General features: G+C 37.2%; 1 protein-coding gene across 4 annotated transcripts in view; it reads right to left on the bottom strand.

The window, feature by feature from the left end:
* SCFD2 (sec1 family domain containing 2) overlaps nucleotides 1–25,911 on the bottom strand; it is a 188,353-nt gene that overhangs the window by 133,543 nt on the left and 28,899 nt on the right. For 3 of the 4 annotated variants that reach the window (XM_074541501.1, XM_074541502.1, XM_005490055.3), the window contains exons 3-4: nucleotides 25,124–25,251; nucleotides 6,864–7,039 (exon numbers count right to left, since the gene is read on the bottom strand). In XM_074541501.1, coding sequence (XP_074397602.1) covers nucleotides 6,864–7,039; nucleotides 25,124–25,251 — 304 coding nt within the window. The remainder of the gene's footprint in view (nucleotides 1–6,863; nucleotides 7,040–25,123; nucleotides 25,252–25,911) is intronic. The other variant, XM_074541503.1, reaches the window with a different exon arrangement.

Here is a 25,911-nt window from a genome sequence, read left to right as displayed (position 1 = left end):
AGGAGAGAGAATGGCAAGTGACAGGCAGGGCCATAGCTCTGCACAGGGATTCCCAGACTGGTGAAGGACTCTGGGTTTCACTGGTGGCAGTGTTCATATGACACCGGGAGTAATGCTGCCCTTCTGCAGCATGGCTTCACCAGAGAGCAGCTGCCATGTAACCACAACATGTTATCTGAAAAACCTGGCAAGTAAAAAGTATTAATTGCTTAAACCTCTAACAAAAGAAAGTGCATTCGTGTAGAGGGGTGATAGTGGTTTTCTGCTACCCTCCCTGAAAACCTGGCTCCTATTACAATAATTTATACACTGGGATTCTTTTATTTTACAAGAAGTATTTTTGATTTGTACATAGAACATTAATTTAACAGTTTCAATTGACTTAATATGTTTCACCCCTTCCCATAAGGCTTTAAAATTTTTTCAGATGTTGACATTTGTTCAGGTAAGAAAGCCATTTCTTCATTTAGTGCTCATTTTAGAGGTTCTAGGTGACCTGTGTCTGGATACAAAATATTAGCCCTTTCAGAGGGTGAGGGAGGGAGATCATTGTGTTTTAAATGAGAGCCATAATGGCAATACTTGGCAATTTTCAGACCAAATACTTGGCAATTTTCAGACCATTTCTTTGACAAGAATACTGAAAGATATTCTTAATTCCCGTGTGCTATGGTAACCACACTTAAAATATTTTAACCCCTTGTCAGCCAGAGTTAGAAAAACTTCAAATAGTTTTCTTTCAACAGATTAATAAACTGCCAATAAAGACAGCTTCTATTTACTCTCAAAGCATTTATTTAATGTTAAAACAATCCTTAACTGTATCTTATTTGTACTTTCAAAGTAGTCTGAGTAAGAGCATTCTACATACAGGAAACTATTTTAACAAGAAGAATTCCACATATACATATAGAATAAAATAATTTATATGTGTATATATATGCACATACATATCTTTCTTTCTGAGCAGAACCACTTGGAATGCCTTAATCCTGGCATGTCAAACTGGGAAATGACCCATAACTAAGCTCCCTAAGCCCATGGAATATGGATTATAGCCAACAAGCTCCTTCTCTATGGAGTGTCATAGATGGTGACACAAAACCAAACACTCTGAAAAGAACTCATCACTTCCTTAAACTTAGTTCGCTCTTTTACCTCTATTGCTGTAGTACCAAGATGTCTTCAGCAATTTAGGGCTCTGCTTTATAGAAATGTTTAAGAAACACATAAACACATCTGAATTCCAGTTAAAAACAAGGTAGCATGAGCATAAGAGGCACTGAGCAAGCAAAAGGAATTGAGACCATGTGAGACAGGTGTCAAGATACTTCAGGGTTTGTATATACCAGTTTTTATGAAAGGCCATGAAATTTAATATAAATTTCATGTAGAATAAATGCTTAAGAAGTTAAAGGAAGAATCCAAATGGGTTTGCATGTAATGGAGTTGACTGCAGTGTAAATGCAATAAGTCTAACAAACAGATGGCTAAATAAGAACTAACAGTAAATAATTTGAAGGCTTAAGTAATTGATACATGACTATTTTTACTTAATCAACAAATTACATTTGATTGTTTAGTTGTGTAAGACAGAATGTGTATCAGTGTCCAAACTACAGTTTCATCCAAGGATACCAAATTCCAGAGGATGACCTTTGCAATCACCATGGTATCATGCAAGACTCCCACCAAGACAATTCATTCCATATGTAGCTTTATGTTGAAAAGTAACTGAGCTAATTTCAAGATTTATTTTTAAAATGTAAAATCTCTAATTGTGGACAGCTAACACTATGGGTCTTTCCAAATACTGTTGGAATATCACTTCTGAAGAGATTAACTGATCAGCATTGTAGGCCACCAAAAAGATAATTTATTGCACTGAGCTGAGCTATGTAATTATAAATTACACATAGAAAAAGCAATATAAATAATAACAACAAGGAATGTCACTGATCTTAATCTAGTCTTTGTAGAAGTGAAGGTCTCTCAACAGCTGACATTAATTACTCTTGCAGAGCAAGAGCAAGAACTACAAAAGCTTTTCTATTTTCTCACTTCTTTCTAGTAAACTGCTTGCTTCAGCAGACTGAAGCCCATGCTTAAGCTCTTGGTATACACCAGTTTAGAGTCAATAAATGTTACCTAGTGACTACTGTATACTGTAGAAAAGCTGAGGAGTCTAAAAACTACATTGAGTTCTAGGCAGGGGAAATTTGTAAGCTGTCTTAAGAATTTCCAAATGTATTGGCAAAGGTTTCTGTGCAGGCATGCGTGTGTGAGGAACGCCTAACCTATTATGTGCAAATAAATAATAATGCCATCCTTGATTAAGTAATGAGTTGTGTACCTTACATTTGTAAAAATGGCAAAGAATCACAGCACAGGATGATGTGGTTACTAACACCCTAGCTATTAAATCTTGCTACTAAAACATTAACTACAATATGAAATACTCAGCAGATTTTTCTACTTTTTTTTTCCAAGTTTGAATGCTAATATTCATAAGAAAATGATGTCATTGATTAAACTCATAACCACTTTCTGCCAAAAGGAAAATAAACACATTGGAATGACATCTGGCATTAAGTCTCTGTTTCCTTAAAAACATGTTTGTACTTTCTGTTTCTCAAGACACCAAGGACAACAATAAAATCTGTATTCTGACAAATTTTACAGCAACAAATTAGTACTAATTAGTAGTTGGAATTTTAAACATGAAAATACTGTACTGTCAAGAGCTCTCCACCTAAGTGTATGCACACAGCTTCCACCACCAAAGTATTTGACCTACTTGTATTACTACTAGGAGTGACTAAAAATTCCAGTTGCTTTTGCTAAAATATTAATGTTCTCTTTTTTATGGTAGCTGAAAGGACTTTTAGTCAGATAGGCATCACAAAGGTAGTTATATCCACCGATCTATAGGATGAAACTGTGAAAGTGTTAACAATTTTTGGTTATGGATTGATTTTTTGAATTTGTTTGGTTTGTGGGTTTTTATACTATTCTTTATTATTAATTTGATTCAAATTACTCTTGAGATTATGTGACATTAATCAGCATCAGAAAACAAAATTTTGACAGTTCTGAGATCCAATGGTAGCATCATGGTTTTTACATCAATGCTGAAGCTGTCTAATTTCCCAGAAAATTGTGAAATGTTGGACAGCTGGTGCAAAAACTTTGTGGCACAAAAAATCTCAAGAAGCAAGATTTCCCTCTCCAACACTATAATAGCAATGAATTTAATAATCTTTCAGATACACTTATTTTTGTCAATTCAGCTATTCTAAGACAACAATGCTGGTACATTTGCAGTTTTAGAAGGAAGTTTACCCCAGATACCTTAAAAAAGAAGGGAATGTCCTCATCCTAAAGAAGAAAGACAGCTTCCTCTTTTGGGAAGGGTCACTGAAAAAAATCCTAATCTTGGAATTCAAAATGGTGGGGGTTAATAAAATAAGACTTCTACTCAGTATGACAAGTACTTTACTCTTAAATCTTGAGAATAAGTTATGCCAGAAGGATTCAGCAAATTCTAAGAGGTAGCACCAAACCAGCAATTTTAGAGTAGTGCCATGCAGGAGGAAAGACATTTTCCCTTGAGGCACATTATGGTCCTATTCTCACTATCTGCTGGGTACTTTTAAACTGAATTTGGAGGCAAAAATCCCTGCTCAGTAAATATATGAGTAGTATATGTTAAAAACAGCAAGGTTTTTTTCTCTCACAGTGTCACATTTTGTTTACTGTGGAGAGAGCTCCTCCTGTGCTTTTGTATTTCATGGGCCCAAGAAAAGGACCAGATAGCGTGGCAGAACTCGGAAAATGCAAAAGGCTTAAGTCCTTTAACCAGAGGTTTAAATCCTCTCCCCACAAAGACACACATTTTAGAGGAACAGGGAATATAGCTAAAAAGTATGGAGTGGCAACACTCTGTTACCTCCCTAAATATTAAATCTTCACTTGCAGGGAAACAAGGCAGTCACATGAGGAATACTGGAGAGTTACAGGCTGCGTGGTGCAGCATTTGGTCTCTGTTCCCTTTCCCATTTATCAGTTTTATGGATGGTTAGAATGAGAAAAAACAGAAAGAGGATCTCAAGAGAAAAAAAATGCAGTGGGGTAGGATATCTCCTAGGTAAATAGGACAAACTGTTTCAATTCACACAGCATTTAAAACTCCTCAGTAATGAAAGCTCTATCATGTGCAGAGGTAGAGCAGTAAAACACAGAGAAAACCTGTGAATGACAAAATGAATTACTTTGATGCATTACTCTTAGATCATGATCCTCTTTCCTTTGAGGTCAACACTATGATTCCATTGAAATCTAATTTCACTCTCAAACTACTCATCCATCCCAGTAAAGGAGAGAACGGCACTGTGCTAAGTATGCAGCTGCACTTTTAGCAGACCTTCCGTCAAAATCAAACTTCCTTGATGCAGATGTAAAAAATTTAATGAGCCAACATCAGTCTGGAAAAATGTAGAGATTTTAGTTATGACAAAATAGTAAAGTGGGATGTTTTGACCTCTAGCAGACCATTTATTCAACTGAGTACTTGCAATTGAAAAGGATAAAACAAGGAGCAGAGAGAAAAAGAAAAAACCAAAAAGGTTATTCAGTGTAATAGTTAGACAAAAGGTTTCTTATTAACAATGTGGTTTTTTTCTGAAAAGCACAAACTAGATTAAGCAGAGAATCATGAGAGCCATCAGAGAGATGCAGTAACAACAAAAATTCCAGCACTGTGCAGATTTATTTTTTTGGGAAATCTGAGATTCTACCATCAACTGTTTTTACTGCAATATCTCCTTTAGCATCAGCTGGAATCTGACATGCATCCATCAGCAGAAAATCTAGAATTCCTACATTGGCAGAATCTAACAATATTAGTCCCAGTAGATCTTTTACAAACAGTTGTCTTCAATGTTGTTCCAATATACAATAGAAACAATACTGCTTTCATGTTGAAACAAGTACTTTTTATTGAGGATTCTTTAAGATTTATTATTTTAAACTATATGAAACATAACAAATATGCTAAAGAATTTCTCAGTAGTACTGCTGAAATAAACTATCACAGCACCAAATTTAGTGCAGTGTGCTATGTACCAACCATTCACAAAGTAATGCCCTGGATGATTTTTTTAAAATAAAAATATCGCTAATGTCTTCTGGGTCGCAACACTTTGCTCTCCCTACATACCTCTGTAAACAGTGTAAAGACAGGCCATGCACTCAGAAGCAGATAACGCATGTCAGATTTTGTCTTCAAAATAGTCTATATAATTCAAAATAACTGTTGCTTGAGCTACTGAAAACAAGTATGTGCTTCAGGAACAGTTAGAAATGCTAGCCTAGAAAGTTTGCTTTGGCTAACACAGTTTACCTTAATATGATGGTGGAAGGCAAGAGGGTATAATCCAAAGCCACCTACGATTATAAGAGTGCTTGTTAAACATTTCTTTTTCATGAAATATGTAGTTTGGTTGTTCCTTACCTCTGTTTTCCCATTCTCTGCTGATTTACTGCATGGCTTTTATATAGGCAGCTGTCTGTTGTTGTGAAAACAATGCTGAACTTGCAGCTTTATTTTAGTTCTAAAGCTGAACTGGTTTTAAGATGGAACTTAGTCAGCCTCTGAGAAGAGCTATGTGACATGACTCACTGTGGGAGAGAGAAGGGGACTATGGGCTGTTAGTCCCATCCTCTACAGAAGAACTATAGAATGGCTAGAATGAATTCTTTTACCTGAGGTGTTTTTCCTTTTTTTAATAAATAAATTTACCTATGATACTCCAAAATATTTCAGTCTTACCAAGAGACAACAGTTTTGGAAGTGAATTTAGACAAGAGCTTGCTACTAAGTTTCACAGTTTTTTGCTTTCCAAACCTTGCAGGAAGCCATTGACTACAAAGCTATGAAATGAAGTATGGGCATATTCTTCTTGAAGGACCAGGGACTGTACCCTGCTGCCAGAGATGAAGAGGAAAATCAAATTGGTTGGTTGTTCCAGACACCTGATTTTTACAGAGGTATCTGGTTTTCACTCATTTAAAGCTGACTCATTAACTTCATTGAGAGTTTACTCATCAAGACATGCCTCTTGTTAGGGTTTCAGAAGATGGTTAAAACAATAAATAGTACAGGAAGAAAAGTTTTGAGCTTTCTGTGAACTTCAGCAGAAATTAGCTTTACTAGGTTCTTAGAAAAAGCTCCTCCTTTGTTTGGTACATCTCCAAAGGTTAGTAGGATAAAGTTCAAAATACCACTAACTCTTAATTTCCTGAGAGCAATCCAAATGTGACAGAAAATGGTATGTAAATAATACTGTGGTCAGAGACAGGATGCCATAAAAAATGTGATGGTGGGAAAAACTGAGGTTAGATGACAGTTTTGAACCAGAGAAACCTCACTCTCCTGGTGTGTGGAATTTCCAACTCAAAAAATTAAACAAGTTTTACACTTACATAGTAACAAACTCCTCTCTGCATTTGATTCAGCATGTTACCTCAAGAAGCATATAATAATAATGATAATGACAATGATAATGATAATGATAACAACAAGCCTAGGCAATACCAGAATCAATATCTTCTTGAAACTTCATATAAATGTAAAAATGTCACCCTATTCAGATTACTGATATGCTTCACCTTTAATGCCTACTCTTTTGTTTATATATATATAATTTCTTAGACACAGCTATAAAAGAATAAATATGTAGGTTACTATTCCTTTTACCCATTTGGTAATAAGGAACAGCTTCGTAGCAAGACATCCCAATGCAGTTCTTCATAAAAAAATACAAGCTACAGAATGCAATGGAAAATCAAAATATTAAACATACCTGCAGAAGTAATCGCTCAAAGGCAAGGAAATTGTCCCATTTGGAAGTCTGGGGGTGTTTCAAAGTCTGGACTGTGGCCAGCACAAGCTGTAGAAGACCACAGTGGTTCTCCAAAGCTTTGAGATTGTTTTGGAAAAGCTGAATGTATGAGCTGAGCTGTTCGGGGGTGACTCTGCCTGTAGAAAGGAAAACAGGACACAGCATTCAGTGGAGAAAAATGAAAAACTACATTTTTTAAATTATTGTGAAAAGGTTATAGAGAACTTTAGAGGCCTCTCCACTATGGGCCTGATCTTAGCTTTGCTGCAATCACTGGGAGCTTCAGCTGCAGCAACAGGTCAGGACAAAGACTTACATCATCCATGAATTGTGCCTTGAGATATGCAATATGGTAGGTTTTTAACAATGTTAAATGTTAAATAGTGACATAAAGGGTAATATTTTCGTTTTCAGACACAGACGGACATTCATTTCAGCTAGGGAAATAATATTTGATGACTGCTTCTAAACAATCTTTCTGTTTTTACCAGAAGTCCAATGGGAATTTGTGAGTTTTCTACCTTACAGCAAATTCAAATCTTCTCACCACTTCCTGAGGGTACATTTTTTGATTAGTCTTGACTCAAGAAACAGATATAATGTTAGTGACGCAAGGAATGACTTTTGGAGCTGTTCTTGGAAGGGACATTTCCAATGTGTGACCCTTCAGTTTCTGACATGCAGTAACCACAGCATGATTTCACCAGCTGTTTGAAAATAAACACCCCAATGCCCACTCATGGTCCTGTAGATCTTTTCTTATTAGAAGAGCATGAGGGGCACCATTCGGGCCAGATGAAGACTACAGGATTAGCTGTTTATCCAACATTAAAATGCCAGCTGAACTGCTCAAGCAACTTATATTTTGGAAGGGATCTCTTTCAGGAAGGAAGGCAGCTCAACTATGCCAAGAAAATCACCACAGATGGCAATTACACATGCCATCAACAGACAGGCAAAAATGGTGTCAAAACACCATCCTAGCTGCAAGTCTGGATTGCGACCCAGGCCAGGGCTGGTTCCTGGAAGCCTCTGCCAGTAACAAGTCATCTTCCTCAAGCAAACCAGACCTAAAAAGCAGGGATATATGAACTAAAGTGAGGAGGATCCTTTAACTTAAATGGGACAGTCTTTGGTGCCAGGAAGACTGGAGGGTGTCCTGATGCTTATTGGTTCATAGCTTACAACATTGATAATTTCAGTCAGAATTTTTCCATAAAGGAAAAAATCTTGTAAAACTGCCACTGTGTTTCTTCCCTGTGTTAGGTTATATCATCACTTAACAAGGCTCCCCATCTGCCTTCATCCTTTCAGTATCATATAAATGGCAAATAAATTATTCCAACAGTGAATAAATGTTGAAAGCTCTTCCTCTTAGTTTCAGGGATATCAAGGGCGGTCTTTGGAAGAGCATTTAGATTTGGAAAAGCTGCTAAATAAAGCAAAAACACACAGGCTCTTTATGTGAATTTTAATGGAAAGCATCAAACTGAAAAGTCAGCAAATTAACACACAAATCAAGCTGACACCACTCAGTGGGCCAGAGGGCTGACAAAAGGCTTCCACGGTTAGCCCACATAGGCTAAAACAGCAACCATGGCCATGTGTGTTTTTAGACTAAACACTGGAGCTTTCAGTCTTGTTTTATTTCTTTTAAAGCTGTGTCAGGCAGATTTACACGGTGATTTGAAAATGTCAGTCCATGATGCCTTGCAGCATACCTTTGATAATGACTGCATTATTACCCAGAGCAGTGCTGATATATTGTAGCATATTCAAAATCTGATAACTTGCTTCAATTGAGAAAACGTGCAGTTGCCAGCCCTTCCTTCATATGAATCAGAAGAATAGGAGGGCTTTCAAGACTTCTGATTTCAATTAAAAAAAAAAAATTCAAGAGTTTTGTTCCACATTGTTCCTTGTGAAAGCGAATCCAGATGAAGCACCAGATCAGTTTGAGAGCCATTCAGCACCATTACAGATAAACAATCAAATTCTTTCCCACCCTCAGAATACCACCAAAAGAAAGTCCAACACATATGTAAGTACAAGGAAAATTCTGACCTTAGCAAGTCATTAACAAAACTTATACTGGCATTAGGGAGTGCAGCATCTCATCTGTGATATTTACAATACCCCTAGAACCACTCAGATCCAGGATTTGAGAGTTCCAGCCAACTTCTACACAGCAATCTCCCTGGACAGCTGGCTGATAAATATAGTTCCAGTATTCTACTATTCCAGTAGCTGAGGAAAGGAATTTGGGAAAGTAATTGGTGGTAATCAGCAATTAGATGACTTTTCCTGAGGCCTAAATCCTCATCATCTTCCCTGCTGCTTGCTCACAGAGGGAGATTTCAGCACAACAGACTACTGCTAATCTAATTTCAACCCTATCAGCCCTTTGAGTTTTTCAAGACCCTCTGTTGTTTCAAATTGTTTTATTGCAATGTTGCAGATAGGTTGTAAGAAATCAAGAGGAAATCTATTTCAACCACATCATATCTTAACTGTCATTTTGTTCTCTTAAAGCATATTTCAAGGTTCACAGGCAGAACATGGCAACTACTGGCAAAAGGACTTTAGTGCAAGTGTCTTGTCCTGCTCTCTTCTTCCTGCTCCATCACATTCATACGCCTCTCCAAACTCTACATCCATGCAGAGTCAGAAGTCTGTGCGGGCATCAAAGCCTGACTGTGAGAAATACGTTATGCTGACAATGCACTTGATAATTTTTAAATTCCTGAATGGGAAAAGGAAAATCTTGACCTCAACCACTGTTAGGATTTAAAAATACTGATAACCTTTTTGAATAAATGCCAGGAATTCCATATTGTCTAAGAAATAACCTTTGCCATTAACAGTTATCAAGCAGAATGTGTGAAACAGGTATATTTGTCCCAAACTCAGTCAACTACATCCCAATACAGGACTTGAAAAAATGACGTCTACTGAAAGCAATATTAAAACAAAACAAAAACCAACCACACACACACACAAAAACAACTACAAGCCTCAAGAATAACAACACCACCACCACAAATTACCCCAACACTTGGAAGCCTCAAGCCTCTTCACAAGTATAAGAGAGAGGATAAAATCAGTAGGTAGTCACTAGGAGGTATCACAGAGAAACCCAAAACTTAACAGAATATAGGAGGTTGGGGAGCAGGTAAGAAAAACAGACTAATGATGTGTGGAAACTACTTCAGCTAAAAAACAACAAATGGCTAGTTTGGCACAATTAACATATTTGTGCACTAAAGAAATTATCTTGGGAAACAGAATGAAATAATAGGGTAGGAAATGAGACTGGATATTACAGAAGTAACAAAAACATGACAGACTAGTGACCAATCTCACTACTGAGGGACCTGTCCTATGCAAAAAACACTGAACATCAGTGTGATAAAGCAGTCCTGTGTTTTAGGGCTCTGATAAATGGAAGACAAAAAGTAAGACATAGCAGAGACTAGACTAGCCTAGGAAAAGAGAAATCTAACATTTGTGTCAAAGAAATGATGAAATTAGCTACCTTACTTAGCTGATATCAGGATAAATGTCCAAGAAAAAAAAAATCTTGCATCACATGTAAAAATGGGATAAAATGCAAAGTACATTTATCAAAGAACATCCCGTCAAACTGAGATTTAACCAATCAACAAATTAATTACAATACAAATGGATTTAACATAGCATTAATTGTGCCCTAACCATATTTGAGTGGGAATAGAATGGGATTACAAGAATTGTAAGATACCTAAGAAACACCCCAAAACAGATGGCAGGCAATATGCAACTGAGAAGTACTAGTATATAAAAAGAAAAGATAAAATAAGAGTGTTCTGTGTGCTTGTACATATTTATAGTTCAAATTTTGGTAATAAATGGTGCCAAAACAGGTGCTGTCAGAAGCTGGTGGAACATCATTAATAAGGAGAAAGAGCAGCCAGCAGATCTGGATTGCTTTGAGTACTGGACAAATGTCAGTAGGATGAAATTTATCAGTATAGAAATGATGCATTTTGGGGGTAGGGTAGAGCTATAAATGCAGAGTTAAAACCCGGAAATGACAAAAGAAGGAAATAATGTCTAGGCTTGTTTATTGTAAAAGAGCAGGTACAATTCCTTTCAAGTGATACAGTTGTAGTAAAAACAGAGGCCATAGAATGCTTCAATGTCTAGAGGCCATAGAATTGCCTCAATACAAAGCCTCTCCTTCCAGGAGTCTGCTCTGTGCAGCTCAAATCACTCCTGTTCCTGGAAGTTTAACTCAAAACTGTGATGCATGCACAGAGAGGACACTATAACAATTAGGATGACAGAGAACTAAAGTTAGGAAAGCAAAACAGAAATGTCTGGCTTATATGGGCTCCCTGCATCAGCTGGTAAAAAAATGAGGTCTCTTTGAATACATAAAAAATATTTACATGAAAGTTCAATACTGGTACTACAACCAATGGGGATAAATAATACATTAATATATTTACACAAGACATTAAGAAACATCACTGTATCAATCAGTCTTCCAGTAGTGGAGGCAAACAAATATAACTTGCTCTAACGTGAGTTTTGATGAGTGTCTAATGAGCAGCTGCATAAATGTTCATAGGCTTAATTCAATATAAATGGACCACTTCAATCCTTTATTCCTATGGTAATTAATTTGTAAAAACACTGGTTGAATTCCACCTCCAACTTTCAAGAATTTAGAGCAGATCTCAAAAGAACTGCAGAACAATTCTTCCTACTTGTCAATTACAGAAGGTGCTGCTTGGTTCTGTTTTTGTTTTTATTAATAATTAGTTGAAAAAATAATTTTTTGCTAAATATGAAAACAGCAGCACTGAATATCAACATTTTCAGTGTTTTACCATATCAAATATACACAGTTCATAATACATGTACAAATGATGTCATGCACAATTATTCTGAAGGGAAGAAGTATTTTTGTTACTGGCAAAGCAGATCACTCAACATAGACATACTGTAGCAGAAATTACCAGCAAATGATATTAAAGGTCTGTCAAAAATCTGGGTTTGAGTAGTAAAAGTAGGCTGAGTGGAACAGAAAGACTTTCACCTTAACAGTTAAACAAAAACTCAACTGGACAAACCACATTTGTAGACATTAAGACACAATTTACCAGTATGACGTTTTTTCCATTTGAAATTAATGCTGCAGCCTATGTAGTGCAATGCAGGCATTGCTTCAAGAATATAACTATTTTTCAAGATGGATTTACTGGTAGAAGTAATTTTTAAAAATTCAGAATCCAAAAGTGCTTATGCATCCAATAAAAATTTATGGATGAACAAGGTGTTTAAAGAGCAAAGGTCAGAATTATCAATGCACTGTTCCAAACATCCAGGCCTTATTTTTTTCATATAACACTTAGTTAATTATCTCCATAGGGACAAGGAAACAAGTAAAGAGGAAAGTACATTTTGAGACCAACTGAGTAAATCCGTGGATGCTCTTCCAAGACTGCAGGAACCGCCAAATATACACAGCTTTTAACTTTGTTCAGTTTTAAGCAAGAACACAGAGCTTCACTGGCTGGAATCCTTTTGCTGAGGTCCATTTTCCACTTGAAATAATGAAGAATAAGAAACAATCCTGGCATGCTTATGCTCACAGACAAGATTTTTCAAGTCAGTAGAGGGCTGAAGAAATCCAGATAAATTGTTTTCCTTGTCCACAGTCTAAGCAACATAGATCTATCTCTCCCAGTAGCAATGCTGGACACTTCAGAGGAATGTAGAAAGCTCTTGCACTCCACAAAGCCAATTGGGCAACTGTGCTGCTAAAGGAGCTGGATATTTGACAGAGTCAGAGCAATTGAGGAGGGCAGATGTTGCCCCTTGTCTCCTTGTTAGTCTAATTTCCAGATGCTGTTATTAACTCAAAATTCTTTTGTACTTCATGGGAAGCTTCAATAACAATCTTTAACAACAAGCACCAGGAAAATAATTAAATCTCAACTTTTGTTTAGCTTACTTCAAAAGTCATCCAGCCTTTAAACTGTTAACAAAGAAACGAAGAACATCAACTAATCCCTCATTCTTTGGAGAGAAGGAAAGTAGGCCAGTATGGGATGCTGTTTGGCTGGCTTCTCCAGAATAAGGATCTGAAGAGCTCTAAACCTTACAGCAGACTGAAAACAGATGTCTCAGGCTTATTTCTAACAGCACATGCTCATTTCCTGCAAATGTGAGTCCATCTGTCCTGGAGTTTATCATCACTTGCAGGCCTCTCCCTTTTTTTGTGGCAGAAACACCAGTACCCAGATAACCCCGTGGTCACAGGTGTGAGTACAAAGAGCAAGTCCCCACTAGAGCAATGCCAGGATAAATCCCTTTTGGGAGTCTGAGCAGTCCCTGAAGTACATCCCAAAGTACACTGCCACAAGGCAGGGGCAGGCTCCTGCTGCCTGCCCCCACAGCACTGTGCCATCAAGGAAGGACTGTGACCAGCCCTTACTGACTCCCATTCCTCTTGCCACCTTAACAACATCTGCAGAACACAGGCACTGGAGGTCAGCCACTCTGCCCTGTCTGTCATAGGCTTTGTAGTATATCTCAAGACCGTGAGGGAGGCAGAGCCTGCCTTATCTCACACCTGAAGGTGTGTATTGCAGTGGCTTTCATGAAGCCACAGACAATGGTGACAACTATGCTAATGTTTTTTAGCAAATTCTGCAATAGAGGCATATACCCAGAACAAAAAAAGCTGAACTGTATTTACTACTCAGCTAGCACTTGCCATGTTAGCTTGAACATCTACATCCAACTTGGGTTCAGTCCCATCAGCTGTAGCATTGAGTTAGTTATCCCAAAAGCAGTTTATTCTCTATCACTAGATGTGTATGGTGTCATTAAATCCTTGTTTTAACAGTGTTCCTATAGAGCCCAATTATATATGGCCCAAGCCATAAGCTTGCTGCTTTAGCTTTCTCTCCTAATCTGCCTTAATTTTTTATTACAAAACGGAAGCCACACTTAAATATGAGTTCTGTTGACTATTCTTTTGAAATTCTTTTACTTGCCTTAAAACAAATAAAACCTAATCAATTAGGTGGGACAAATATAACGAAAGCACTCTAATACAATCATCAAGATTTTCACTTCTAAGCATCTAAATCCAGATGTCTAAATATGACCCTAGTTATGATTTATGACTCCTAGACCATTTACAGTTTCATGTTTTCAAATACATCCTGAAGGCTTTGACAAATATATAGTTTAGGTGCTTCAATATGAGTTGATATTTTTTTTCTTTTATGTTCTTCAGAACTTTGTTTTTAAATGTTCTGGCCCTTCAAATGATTGTTTCCTTCTCTGTGTACTCTACCATTCAGTAGATTGTTAAGTCAGTGTGGGATCTCAGCACCTCAGGACTGAGGTGCCGAGCCACCGAGACCACCCTTGGGGGGCTCGGGAGTCCTGGAATGTTGCCAGAAGTGTCTGGTGGCTGGACTTTGATCCTACACGGGAGACGACACCTGTATGAGGATAGGAGGATTTCACCGGGGTGAATGGTGAAGGGATTAGTTAATTAGAGGGTGAGACACAGGGTTTAAGATTTCTGTACAGGGGGGTTTAGAGAAGTAAGATGGAGGAATTGGGGCGTGTCCTGTCCTTCTTCTTCTTCTTCTTCATCTTCTGTGGTGATGGTGGCACTTTGGGATTGGTCATTACTGAAAGTGCACCGGACAATAAGAATAAAAAGGATTGGGGAAAAATGATAAATATTGTACACGTAACTATGGGTATAAAGATAGGTGACTGTCCGGAGGGCAGGACAGTGTGCTCATGGCTGGCTGCTGAGCAGACCTCTGTCGGGCCGAAAGAAAATCTTTTAGATAAACATTTAATAAACATAAACACTGAAAGAAGAACTGAAGCCTCTTCTCGTCCTTTGATACGCGGGCTGCCCCAAGGCCACTCCGGGCCTTTCCAGGCCCTTCAAACAGCCGAAAACCGGACAAGTCAGTATGCACAGAAAAGTAACAATCATATCTAGCTAGTGTCTACAATACACTCTGATTGCCGGTCTAAATATTAAAGCAAATTAAAGAAAAGAGAACTCCGTGAAGAAACAGATGAGATCTTGTCTTCCAGAATTAAGCTTCCCAGGGGTTATCATCAATATTAAACTTCCAATTTAATACTGGCATACCAGAGTTTACCAAATACTCCTCAAAATCCTGAGTAAATATGCATAGGGGTGGATTTTATTACTTAGTTTTTACCACTTCCACCAAGTTAATAAATGCAGAATATAAGGCCAACTCCCAAACAGACAGTCTCCAGCCCTTAAAACTCAGTAACCCCTGGAAACAGTAATTCACTGTTTCTGCAAAAGGACTTGAAATCTACAAATTTGGCTGCATCATATCTAGAACACTTTAAACTTCTCACAGAAATGAATCAACTTGTTTGTCTTAAAAATAACATTCCCAAAGGAATGTCAGGTGCCTTGTGCATGTCCTCATTTAGCCCTACGACATATGTTCTCAGACACTGAAGCACTTCATTGTGTTCTTGGCACACTGCCCCAGAGAGAAGGAGATCATTGTTCTTCTTTGGTACACGATTCACAGAACTTATTATTTCTCTTATGATTTCTGGAAGACTTCTGCAGCTGAGAATATCCTAACAATCATTTTGGGTGGTAGCAATTAAATAGGGATGGAAAATATGATGATGTATGAGTATGTACATATGTAATTCACCACGTCTCTGGTGTAACGAGTCATCCTTTGTGAGACTGAATGAAGAAGCTTACACAATTATACTTGGGCAAAAAAAGTGTTGGGCAACTCACAGAGTTGTACTGAATTGCCATGTTCCACCTCCAGTTTTACACTTACAGATGTTGCAAGCAAACCAGCATCTATTTGATCTTTGGTTTAAATCCTTTGGCACACGCCCTTCTCAGTGACACTTCGGTCACTTTGGACACTTCTACATCATTTTCAGTCACTTTAAGCTTGTTCCCTCTCCTTTTTTTAACATAAGTAAATTCTAAAGTCCTTTCTGTGATTGTCAGACACAGAAAGCACATTACTTAGTGCTGATACCCACAACAATGTTCCACCAAAGTGCAGGTGCCATGTGTTAACACTGCATGCCAGAATCAGCATCTCCCAACCCACACTCATCAAGTCTTCCTTGTGTAAAACACAGTCCATGTGCTGATGCCCCCTGTAAAATGAAGATATCACAGCACACATTACAGCAAGTTCTATCTTATTTTCAACCAGGCTACTTCCCCACAGATATAAAAGAACAGCAATTGCAGTGGATTTCATTTTCTGAACTTGAAGTATTTTATTTTTCACCCAGATACAAAAAGGCTTAAGGGACATGCTCCTGTATTTTTAGCCACATCTTGATTGTCACAAAAGGACAGTCTACTGTATAGTGGCGATTTTTTTTTAAAAAAAACAACCTTCAAATTCAAAAATCAAAATATTTAGTTTCAAGACTGAGATGATACAATAGAAATCAATATCAGCAAAAAATAAAGAAAGCTTAGCGAGTAAAAAAAAGTTTGGTGTTTATCTGAAAAAAACCCACCAAATAAATTTTAGCAAAGAACAGAAGATGGTAATACAATTACTTCTTTTCAGGAAGTTGCATCAGCATTCATAACTGATACTTTACAAATTTGTGTGTGTGTGTGTGTATAGATATTTCTTTTCTTTTTAATTAGCTTATTTCTACAGAGAAGAACTTTTGATCTAGTTATATCAGAACTGACTCACAAATGCTCAAAAACTAGAAGAAGCATTTCAACGTTTTCTGGACAATTTGTTTTGTTTGGCATAAAATTGTTTGTTTAGAGATGTAAGAAACTGACTTGCTATCACTACAGATTCCAGAAAATGAACAAGTAAAGTTAGTTGTGAAATCCCTCAAAACAATACCAGTTGCCAGTATATGTGCAAGTAAATGCTATTTAAATTTTTAAGCCTTTCACTCAAAATAACTTTCTCTTGATCTAAACAGTATAAAAAATTAGTAACAACATGGATTTTTATTAAACCTTTGCTTCAAAACTTCACAAATCTGTATCTGCACATCAATGTTTACTGCCAACTATCATGAACATCACTGAAACTGTCTAGAGTAAGCCACATTAACATAGGCTTTTCCTTATACTTTTATTAAGACAAAAAAACTTCATATTGAAGTTTATATAAGCTTTGCATCATGACATTGGGAAATAATACAAATAATGAAATTAGATATTTATAGAACTTCTGCAAGGCCAACACTTGTGTTTACTTTTAAATTTTTAAGAATTGTCTGCAATTCTAATCACAACCAGACACAGAAGGAGACTTGGCCCCATGTTTATACTTCTCTGTTTTGGTTTATTTTCTACAAAAAAAAGTTGATATAAAAATAATGAAAAAATTAAAACTTTATCCAAAAAAATCTAGGATCATAGAAACACTAATGTCACACCATTCTCTTCTTAAAAGTAACAGTAAGGTTTGCCAAATAGTCCTGCCCCCATGTGCCAACCACAATTTAATCAAAGAAAACATACTACCAATATATTTTTCTGTTTCCCATCGCTGCACAGAGTTCTGTGTTTCACTTCTATCTGCTAAATGTTTCACAGCAGTGAAGTGCAAAGTAGATGAGGTATGAGACACAAATACAATAGGCTTCACAATTTTATTAGGGCTTGAACCATTACTGATATTGTACCACAAGAAACTATTTAGCATGCAGTACATTATTCACAGAACAATGAGCGAAATTGAGACAAAAATACCTTTACTAATATTTTGGAAACTAACTTAAATTATTTTTGCAAGAATATGAAGTCTCAGAATTAGAAATTAAGTAAAAAAAAAATTCAACAAGAACTTAGGGTAAAATGTGGTATTCAGTACTTCAGAACGAGCTGACATTTCTTTTTAAACTTAAATCAAGAATGAGGACTCCCAATATTACACTTCTTTTTTTAAGGTAAATTCACACAACCCATAATTAAGTAGTCATAAAACAATCAAACAAAAAACCTAACTCAAACAAACCCACAACACTCAAAACAAATTTGAGGAACACTTTATCTGCTAAACAAGAACAGCTAAATGCCACTTACAGTCACCTGCAGGGAATACTTTCCTAAAATATGGAGGGAGAAATTTTGCCTCCAAATAAAATTCTTGTAAGAGTGAGGCTACAGAATGTTCCCCAAGATTTTTTTTTTTTTAATTTCAATACTATTCTGGGTAGTTGCAGTTTTGGATTAAAATGCTTACCTATTCTGCTTAAAATTCATTTTTGCTATGACTGCACTTCAATCAATCTCACATTTTTGCTATGACTGCACATTATCAATCTCAGTCTCCTTCTATAACCACAGCATGCTTCCTTGAAGAATAGGGCAGGAATTGACTCCCAGGACCCCTTCCAAACCCATTCTCAAAAGTTGTGGCTGTTGTTGCAGTAGAAAAAGCCAGTGGGATTGCACATTCCAAACCCCTCTTTTCATCTCTACATTCAGATGAGGATTTGGTACTCCAAGGTACTTTTTCTTCAGACAGGATATATAAATGACACAGATGTTCAAGCATCCATTTTTAACTGTCTTCTCATCTCAAGTGGATTTGAGTGTGTACATTTCCCAGAAAAAGAAATCCTGTACTTTGAAAAGCTGTTCATTTTCTCTGCAAGAGTGGTTAAGACCAGTGCAGAGTAACCAAACAGGCTGTGGAATTTAGTGGCCAGCGCTCAACCCACCATACTAATATTCAAAATCCAGCTGAACAAGGGGTACAGTCTATCTAGTCTAACTCTTAAGCTGTCCTTGATTTGAGTAGCATGTTGGACTACAACTTCAGAGATCCCTTCCAATACAAGATTACTCTGTAGTTCATCCCTACTTGTTGATATCCCTCATTCTGTGCTATGATGGAAGCAGTTATCAAAAAAGGCAAAATTCCTGCCAGACCTTATCAATCAACTTTGTATCATGTAATTCTTCCTCTGGAATGCACTTGATAAGAAAGGATAAATAGCTGTGCTCTCAAAATAAGCTTTCTGCCACTGCCTTATCTTCTTTACCATCAAGCTTCTGCCACACAGTTGCCTCCACACCAACAGCTCTTCCCAAGCCCTGTAAGAACTCAATTCAATCTTCAACCTGCATAGGATTCACAGCAAAAACATAAGTATTTGCTCCTCATAAATCACATGATTCTTTCAAATACAGGAACCTGTATGTGCTAGGCAGGAAAAAAGGGCTGGATAAGTTGCAAAATATGCATATGGATGTCTCTTTCCATGTAGTTCCATGTAGTTATTTTGAGGTGTGCTTGTTTTTTCTTTTGAGTAACTATTTTAAGCTCTCAAAGCTGCTACTCTGAGTATCAGCAGGTGGGAATGAAAAGAAAATGAACAAGCACAATATCCAGTTTTAAAGAAGTATAATGACTAGCACAAAGATGGATTCTCAGCTGGTGATGCTCCTAAACAACACTACATGCTAATGCAGTGTCACTTACTGATGAAAACTAAACTTCTGCTCATGAATGTCTCTCCATCTCAGCTACTGTGTCACATCTCCTGAAAAACAGAGAACTTTGTTGATAGGAATATGAGGATCCTTCATCTTTTCTGTTACATCTAGTGAGTTACAGAAATTTGAAAAGTTTAGCTGTTTAAGATACTCTTAAGCATGTTTAAGCATACTCTCTGCACATGTGGAGCTCGGAACATTTCTGTCCTAAACTGGCAAACCCAGATGACTATCAGAGGATGGGATGTATTAGTTAGGTGAACCCTCAACAGGGTTGAAGCCCCGAACTTCAGCCTGTTGTAACAATGCAAAGTGAAATAGCCATAATATCAATGTCTTTCTACAATTCTCAATGTGGTAAATACTGTTCAGAAACTACCTTCATCAACAGTACCAGAGACAGCCTGGTATTATCCCCACAATACTCAAAGTACATTCCCCTGGAAATGCAAAGGCCTATACAGAAGCCTCCCAAATAGGAACATTTCCAAATTTTACAGAAACTTGACTTCAAAGTCTTCAAAAACTTTTAGCACACTGAGAAGCAAAAAGCCTTCCTGCCTCCAGGGGTGAATGATGCAACAAAACATCTGCTATATTGACCATCACTGAGGTTGGGAACATTTGCTTCAGGTCAAGACTACGTTTTTAGCTGCACTACAGGGAAAAACCAGGAACTCACTACTGCAATAGGCTGGAAAAAAACCACACTTGGCTAGAAAGTCCCACACTGCAGGACTTCTGTTACTTTTAAAGAGACAAAGAGCAGATTAATTGAAGAATTGCCTATTAATTAAGAATTAATTAATAGGCAATTAATTAATTGCCTAATAATTAAGAATTGCCTATTCAGGGTCCAGGGTGTACAATGGAAGGAATTCAGGTCTGAGAAAAGCAGCATTCCCCCTCTCCTTGGAAAAATTTCCTGAGAAGATCAGGGAGCCCTTGAAGAGGCAGTGTGAGACCCACTATTAGACATTTGGGACACCTCAGGCTAAGCCAGGCCAGTTACAGTTGAGTTGGTAGAAGAAGCCACTCACTTCATGAGGCTGCCTGGAGGAGAACTTTGGCTGCTGCCTTACTGATCCTGCTACTTGTTCTCCCAAAGGATTTGGAGACCAGGTAAACAAGCATCAGAGAAACATAACAAGCATCCCAAGAATCAGTCTATAATACCATGTCTTCTCTGCAAAATGAGGAGTCATAGTGTCTCCAAACCCAGCTGAAATCCAGGTACCCGTCACTTACCGAGACATGCTGCAGAAGGATTCAAATACCCACAGACCACACTGAGCTCTGCAAATACCCCACAGACCACACCGAGCTCTGCTTCTTTCTACTCCCTTGCAAGGACTTCAAACTTAGGCTGGTGATGTCTCACTACTTGTCTCCATCACAAAATTGTCCTAATCATTGGATTTTAGATAACCGAGATCAGACTTGTTTTATCTGGAAAGATTATATATATATATATATATATATATATATATATATATATACTTACCCACCTTATTAGCTCATCATCTTGGCTGGTAGCTTTTATCCTAAAAATTTATTCCATAAATTTAGAGTATTGAATATTGGTTTTGATATTCAATATTTTATTGAATATTTTTATATTGGTCTCATAAACAACAAATAGCATGTTAAACACTGTTGCAGTCCAGTGCAACTCTTCATTAAAAAGAAAATAATGTACATTTTATATGCTTTATGTTTGTTAAAGTATTGATCTACTGTATTGATCTTGTCCATTTTAAGCTACTGCTATAAACTCAAAATATTATTTCGTATTGTCACACTGGAATGTCAGCGTCTTCCTATTTCCATCCAAACAAATAATTCAATTCAACCCATATAAACCACCCCATCTGAAAAAGTTACAGCACTCTTTTTTTACTTCACAAAGACTAAGGCTTTGCTAATTTTATAGTGGGTGTGATTTTTAAAACTGTGTTTGTACAATTCAAATGGAAAGAAACCAAATGGCTTTTCTCTCGCTAACAGGGGCTTGTGGAACAGCACACTGCATGTTGTTTCTGTTACTGTACCAGTGTTTCAACTTTCACCAGTCTCCATGCCAGTAAAAAGACACAATAAAGGAATTCAGACTCAGTCAAGGTTTACTGTGTTCTTTTCAAACAGAAGGGTATGGGTGCTGCTAAAGCCACAGAAGAACATTTATAGCAAAGGTTTTACCACGCCAAATACTATGCTAATAGTAAAGCTTTCAAGGAGAGAGTCAGGGCCAGCCATGCTCAGAGGATGATTAAGATATGCATCAGACTAATGAAGAATGGAGCAGGAAATTCAGGAATGGAAAAAGCAGCAATCTCTCTGCTGCTCCAGAGCAGCTTCCTTACAGTCACTTACCAAGGAGTGGGCAGAAGCAATCGCTTTCCAGTATTTACAATTTCACTTAAATTTAGCACAATGCTATAAATCTTGCCCAAAAGCTATTAAGACAATCTTTTCTTCCAAAGAGCTTTTCAAAGGAATATTTAATTCTTTAAATAAAATACATTTTAAATGCGAGGATTTTTATTATGTCAAAATAATTTACACCTATGCGTTTACAGCTACACAAGAGGATATCTGACCAGTATTTGGCAAGTATTTACCAGCCCTCATCTGGGTACGTAACACACAAATGCAAATACCTCAGAGGAAAAATGGAGCTGATGTATTTCTTTAAAAGTGTTGTTTGTTGGCTTTTGGGTTTTTCGAAGTGTGTGTGTGTGTATAGATTGACATGAAATATTTTAATGCCTCTTTATTTAAATTACATCTAGAAAGGACAACTTCACCTATTTACATGCAAACAAATACTTCAGACATCCCCATTACCACCTCCCTTGATACAACTAAAACAATGAATATGCAAATCAAGAACACCTGAAAGCAGAGCTCCAATCTACCCAGCTCAAAAAACGTAATCATAATTGTTGTATCCTTTATTTCTCTTTTTTCTCCTTCATCAGATCTCTTCTCCTCTCTTCTTGCTGATCTCAATGGAAAAATATGGAATTCAAGGTGGCCTACAGACATTTGAAGGTGCTGGAGAGAAGACATGTGTCCCCTTCTACAGTTTTCTTACTCTCCTTCTTCTCAGGAGGAGGAAGACACATTCAGAACATACCAGAAAGCAAAAGCTTGAGCTGTGTGTCCTCCCAGAGCTGTCATTGCTCCTGCCACATGGAGGAGGCAGAGAAAAAGGAAAGCTGGGCATCAGGCACATCCCTTGCAGGGGAAAAGTGTAAGCACATGAACAGAGCAATAAGCAGCCTTTCAAAGCTCAGAGAACAACAGAACTTCTTTTCCTTTCACTGAAAATACAGAAACAGGATGTGACTGAGTTTCCCATCACTGCAAAGGGCTCCCATGCTGCCAGTGTCACAGTGATGCAGTTTTTCAGGCAGGTGGCCACTGCAGGAGGGCTCAACTACACCAAATGGAATGCAAAGTTTTCCTTTCAAATGTAATTCACTCCTTATTTCCAGGGGGAAAACAAAAAAGCAAAAAAGAAGTACTAGGGAAAATACTCTTACCATCTGACACAGCTGGTCTTAGTAAAGAGAGTAAGAGGAAACTTTCATGCTAGAAAATCTCTGACATTTAATATCAGGGCCATAAAAAACTCAGAAAGTACCTTAAGTATTGAGAAAAACAATGTGCAATCCACTGAGATCTTCCAACACCGGCAGAACCTGAGGTAAAATCATAAAAAACTCAAGTCCAAGCACAGAGCCCAGTGAAAGCAGTTCCCTTTTCTCCAGCCAGAGTTGCCTCATCTCACAGCTGCAGTGGAAGGAGCCTTTCAATACACCACAGCAATCAGAACCAGAACAGGCCACTACGATTTTTTGCTTCTCAGCAAATGCCGCAATTGATAAACAGCACAATTTCCAGCTTCCCTACAAAAAACCAAGATGTTCTGCAGCATGGTGAACAAGCAGTGAACGCTGTATACATGCCCATTTTAAGAAGTCCAATATGTGTCATTGCACAATATGACATCTGGGTGTGAGTTTCGGGTTTTCTGCACTTCTGCTCAGTAAAAAATGGTTTATTTTGGTGACTCAAGTGCCCCCCTCTCCTTGTTTCTTATTTTATCCCTATTTATCATTTACAAGACTACCTCAAACTTTACTTCACCCTTTGAATTTCAACTACAAAGTTAACAACTGATTATGATTCTAGTGCAAGATAAATACACAATTCACAGAAGAACAAAATTCTGTGAATATTACTTTATGCTACATTTCAACAACAACAAAAAAAATCAGGAATTTGTTTCACCATCAACTCCTAATATTTCCATACAGCAGTGTATCAGGCTCCTGTATGCAAGACATTCAGTAAGTGTCAGCCACTGTGATTAAAAACTAGGTTACTGCAGCCTTCACTGGATACACAGGAAGGGGACACAGAGAAAAGGGTGTCTAATCTAATCATTCACACAAAGGAGCAAAGGTCACAGATGGATCATTACCCCTTGAAGACAAGAAGCAATTACTTTTATAACAAAGATGAATTTCAACATTAACAATAATAATAATAAGCATAATAATTGCTTTTAAAGTGTATGTCACAGAAAAATAGTGGAGGCTTCTTAACATTATTATCGTGAGTACTCACACACATATTAAAAACTTAAACAAGACTTTATTGTTTACTGAACCTTCCCTCCTTCAGACAAATTTGTAATAGCCTTTTCTTAGCTACTCCTTTTCCACTTCTTTAAAACGGGTTACAACATTACTGTTACAGAAATCTAATATTTCTGATTAATAATCTACTAAATGCAAGCTCTAGGTATTTGCAAAGACCATACAGTATCTTACAGTTGTAAGGAAATAATGAGTTGGTTGTACATCTAATTCTACAGTTTCTTGGCAGTTTACTCTAGGGTCACAGATAAAAGTCTGTTATTCTTATTCCATGAGGACCTTTCTCTCATGATGAAAAGTTCAGCAAGAAGTAGACCTAACAGTATGCATAATACAAAAATATTGCTGTATAGAGCCAATAACAGTTTTCATATGCCTAACATATCAATTTCCATGTTTTACTGAGTATGGGACATGATGAGAATGAGGTTCTAAAAGAGCTATTGAAAGCCATTGTGTCTTAATCTGTTTCTCTAATATTTTGAGAAATTGAGATTTAAAGTGTGTCCAGACACGGATTTCAGCTTAAACTCCCCTGAACCAGGCAGCCTTAACATAAACCTCATTACCTATGTAATGTAAATACTACCTAAATAATGCCATCCTATGCAAGAGCTGCACAACTTTCAGTTGCTATTTACAATGTCTGCTTTCAGGACACAAATCTTGTTAACTTTTTAAGAAAAAAATCATCATGCTCTGTAAAATATAGACTAGGAGCATTGTTAACCATTTACATGCCTTTAAAACCCCTCTTCTAAAACTCCAAAACTTCTCCACGGTTCTCAATCTTTTTAAGGTTGTTGTATTCTTTAAAAAAAATGTCTCTCCCTTATATACCAGAAAGATCCTAAGGTAGCCATGAAGGCCACCTGAAACCTGTTGACAAGGATGGGGAGGAACCAAGAATGGGTGGGTTTTGCCCAAGAGGGTGATGTGGAAAAAGATAAGCTGATATCTTTCACATTATTACTCTGTAAGGGAGACTATGTCAAATTGCTCACCCATGCTCATCTTAATAGGTAAATTTTCTCTGCTTGCAGCCTCCACAAGGTGTCTCCTGGCCTCCATCACAGCCTCCTTTTGTTTGAGGTTCATGAAAGACTCCCAGAGAGCTTTGGCAGCTGGATCACTGTAAGAAAATGACACGACTATAGTAAACATTGCTTGAATAATGGAGTAAACTTACATCAACATTTATGTTTTGAGATGAATGCTTCTACTTACTAATCTCTAAGGTAGGGAGCATACAAGCAAAAATAAAGTGATATAAAATCTTGATTATTCTTAGCAGAACAGTTGCTACAGTTTTACAGAAAAGCTAGATTTTTTTGCTACCAAGTACAAAGCATTAGAATTCACATATAATAAATAAGCATGTAATTCTAAAAGTAACCACTACTGTTCAACCATGAGAATATCAGAAACAGTCCAAATTTCTTCAGTTACTAAAAAGCTATGGAAAGGATGGGGTATAACATCCCCATGAGAGTTTATATCCCAAAGTTGACACTCCCAGTGCTGAAGGCTGTTGTCATAATTTTGATGAACTACTGTCACTTTGAGTTTCAGGGATTCTCCGTATGTGAAATGAATAATCCATAGCAGAAATTAACTGTCCTTATGATTTCTGCAATTACAGATTTCCTTTTTGTTGTTGTTGCTGCTAAACTTAAATTAGGTATTTGTGTAGCTCATCTGCACTCAGTTCCCTGTCAGTATTCTCCTTCCTCCAGGACACTGCAGTTGTTGCTTGTGTGAATGAATTCAGTGTTCTCTCAGTGGCAAGGGA

The sequence above is a fragment of the Zonotrichia albicollis genome, chromosome 5, assembly GCF_047830755.1.
Source record: "Zonotrichia albicollis isolate bZonAlb1 chromosome 5, bZonAlb1.hap1, whole genome shotgun sequence".
Taxonomy (NCBI): Eukaryota; Metazoa; Chordata; class Aves; order Passeriformes; family Passerellidae; genus Zonotrichia; species Zonotrichia albicollis.
The sequence above is the reverse complement of the archived record's forward strand: the minus strand, read 5'-3'. Positions and strand labels throughout refer to the sequence as shown.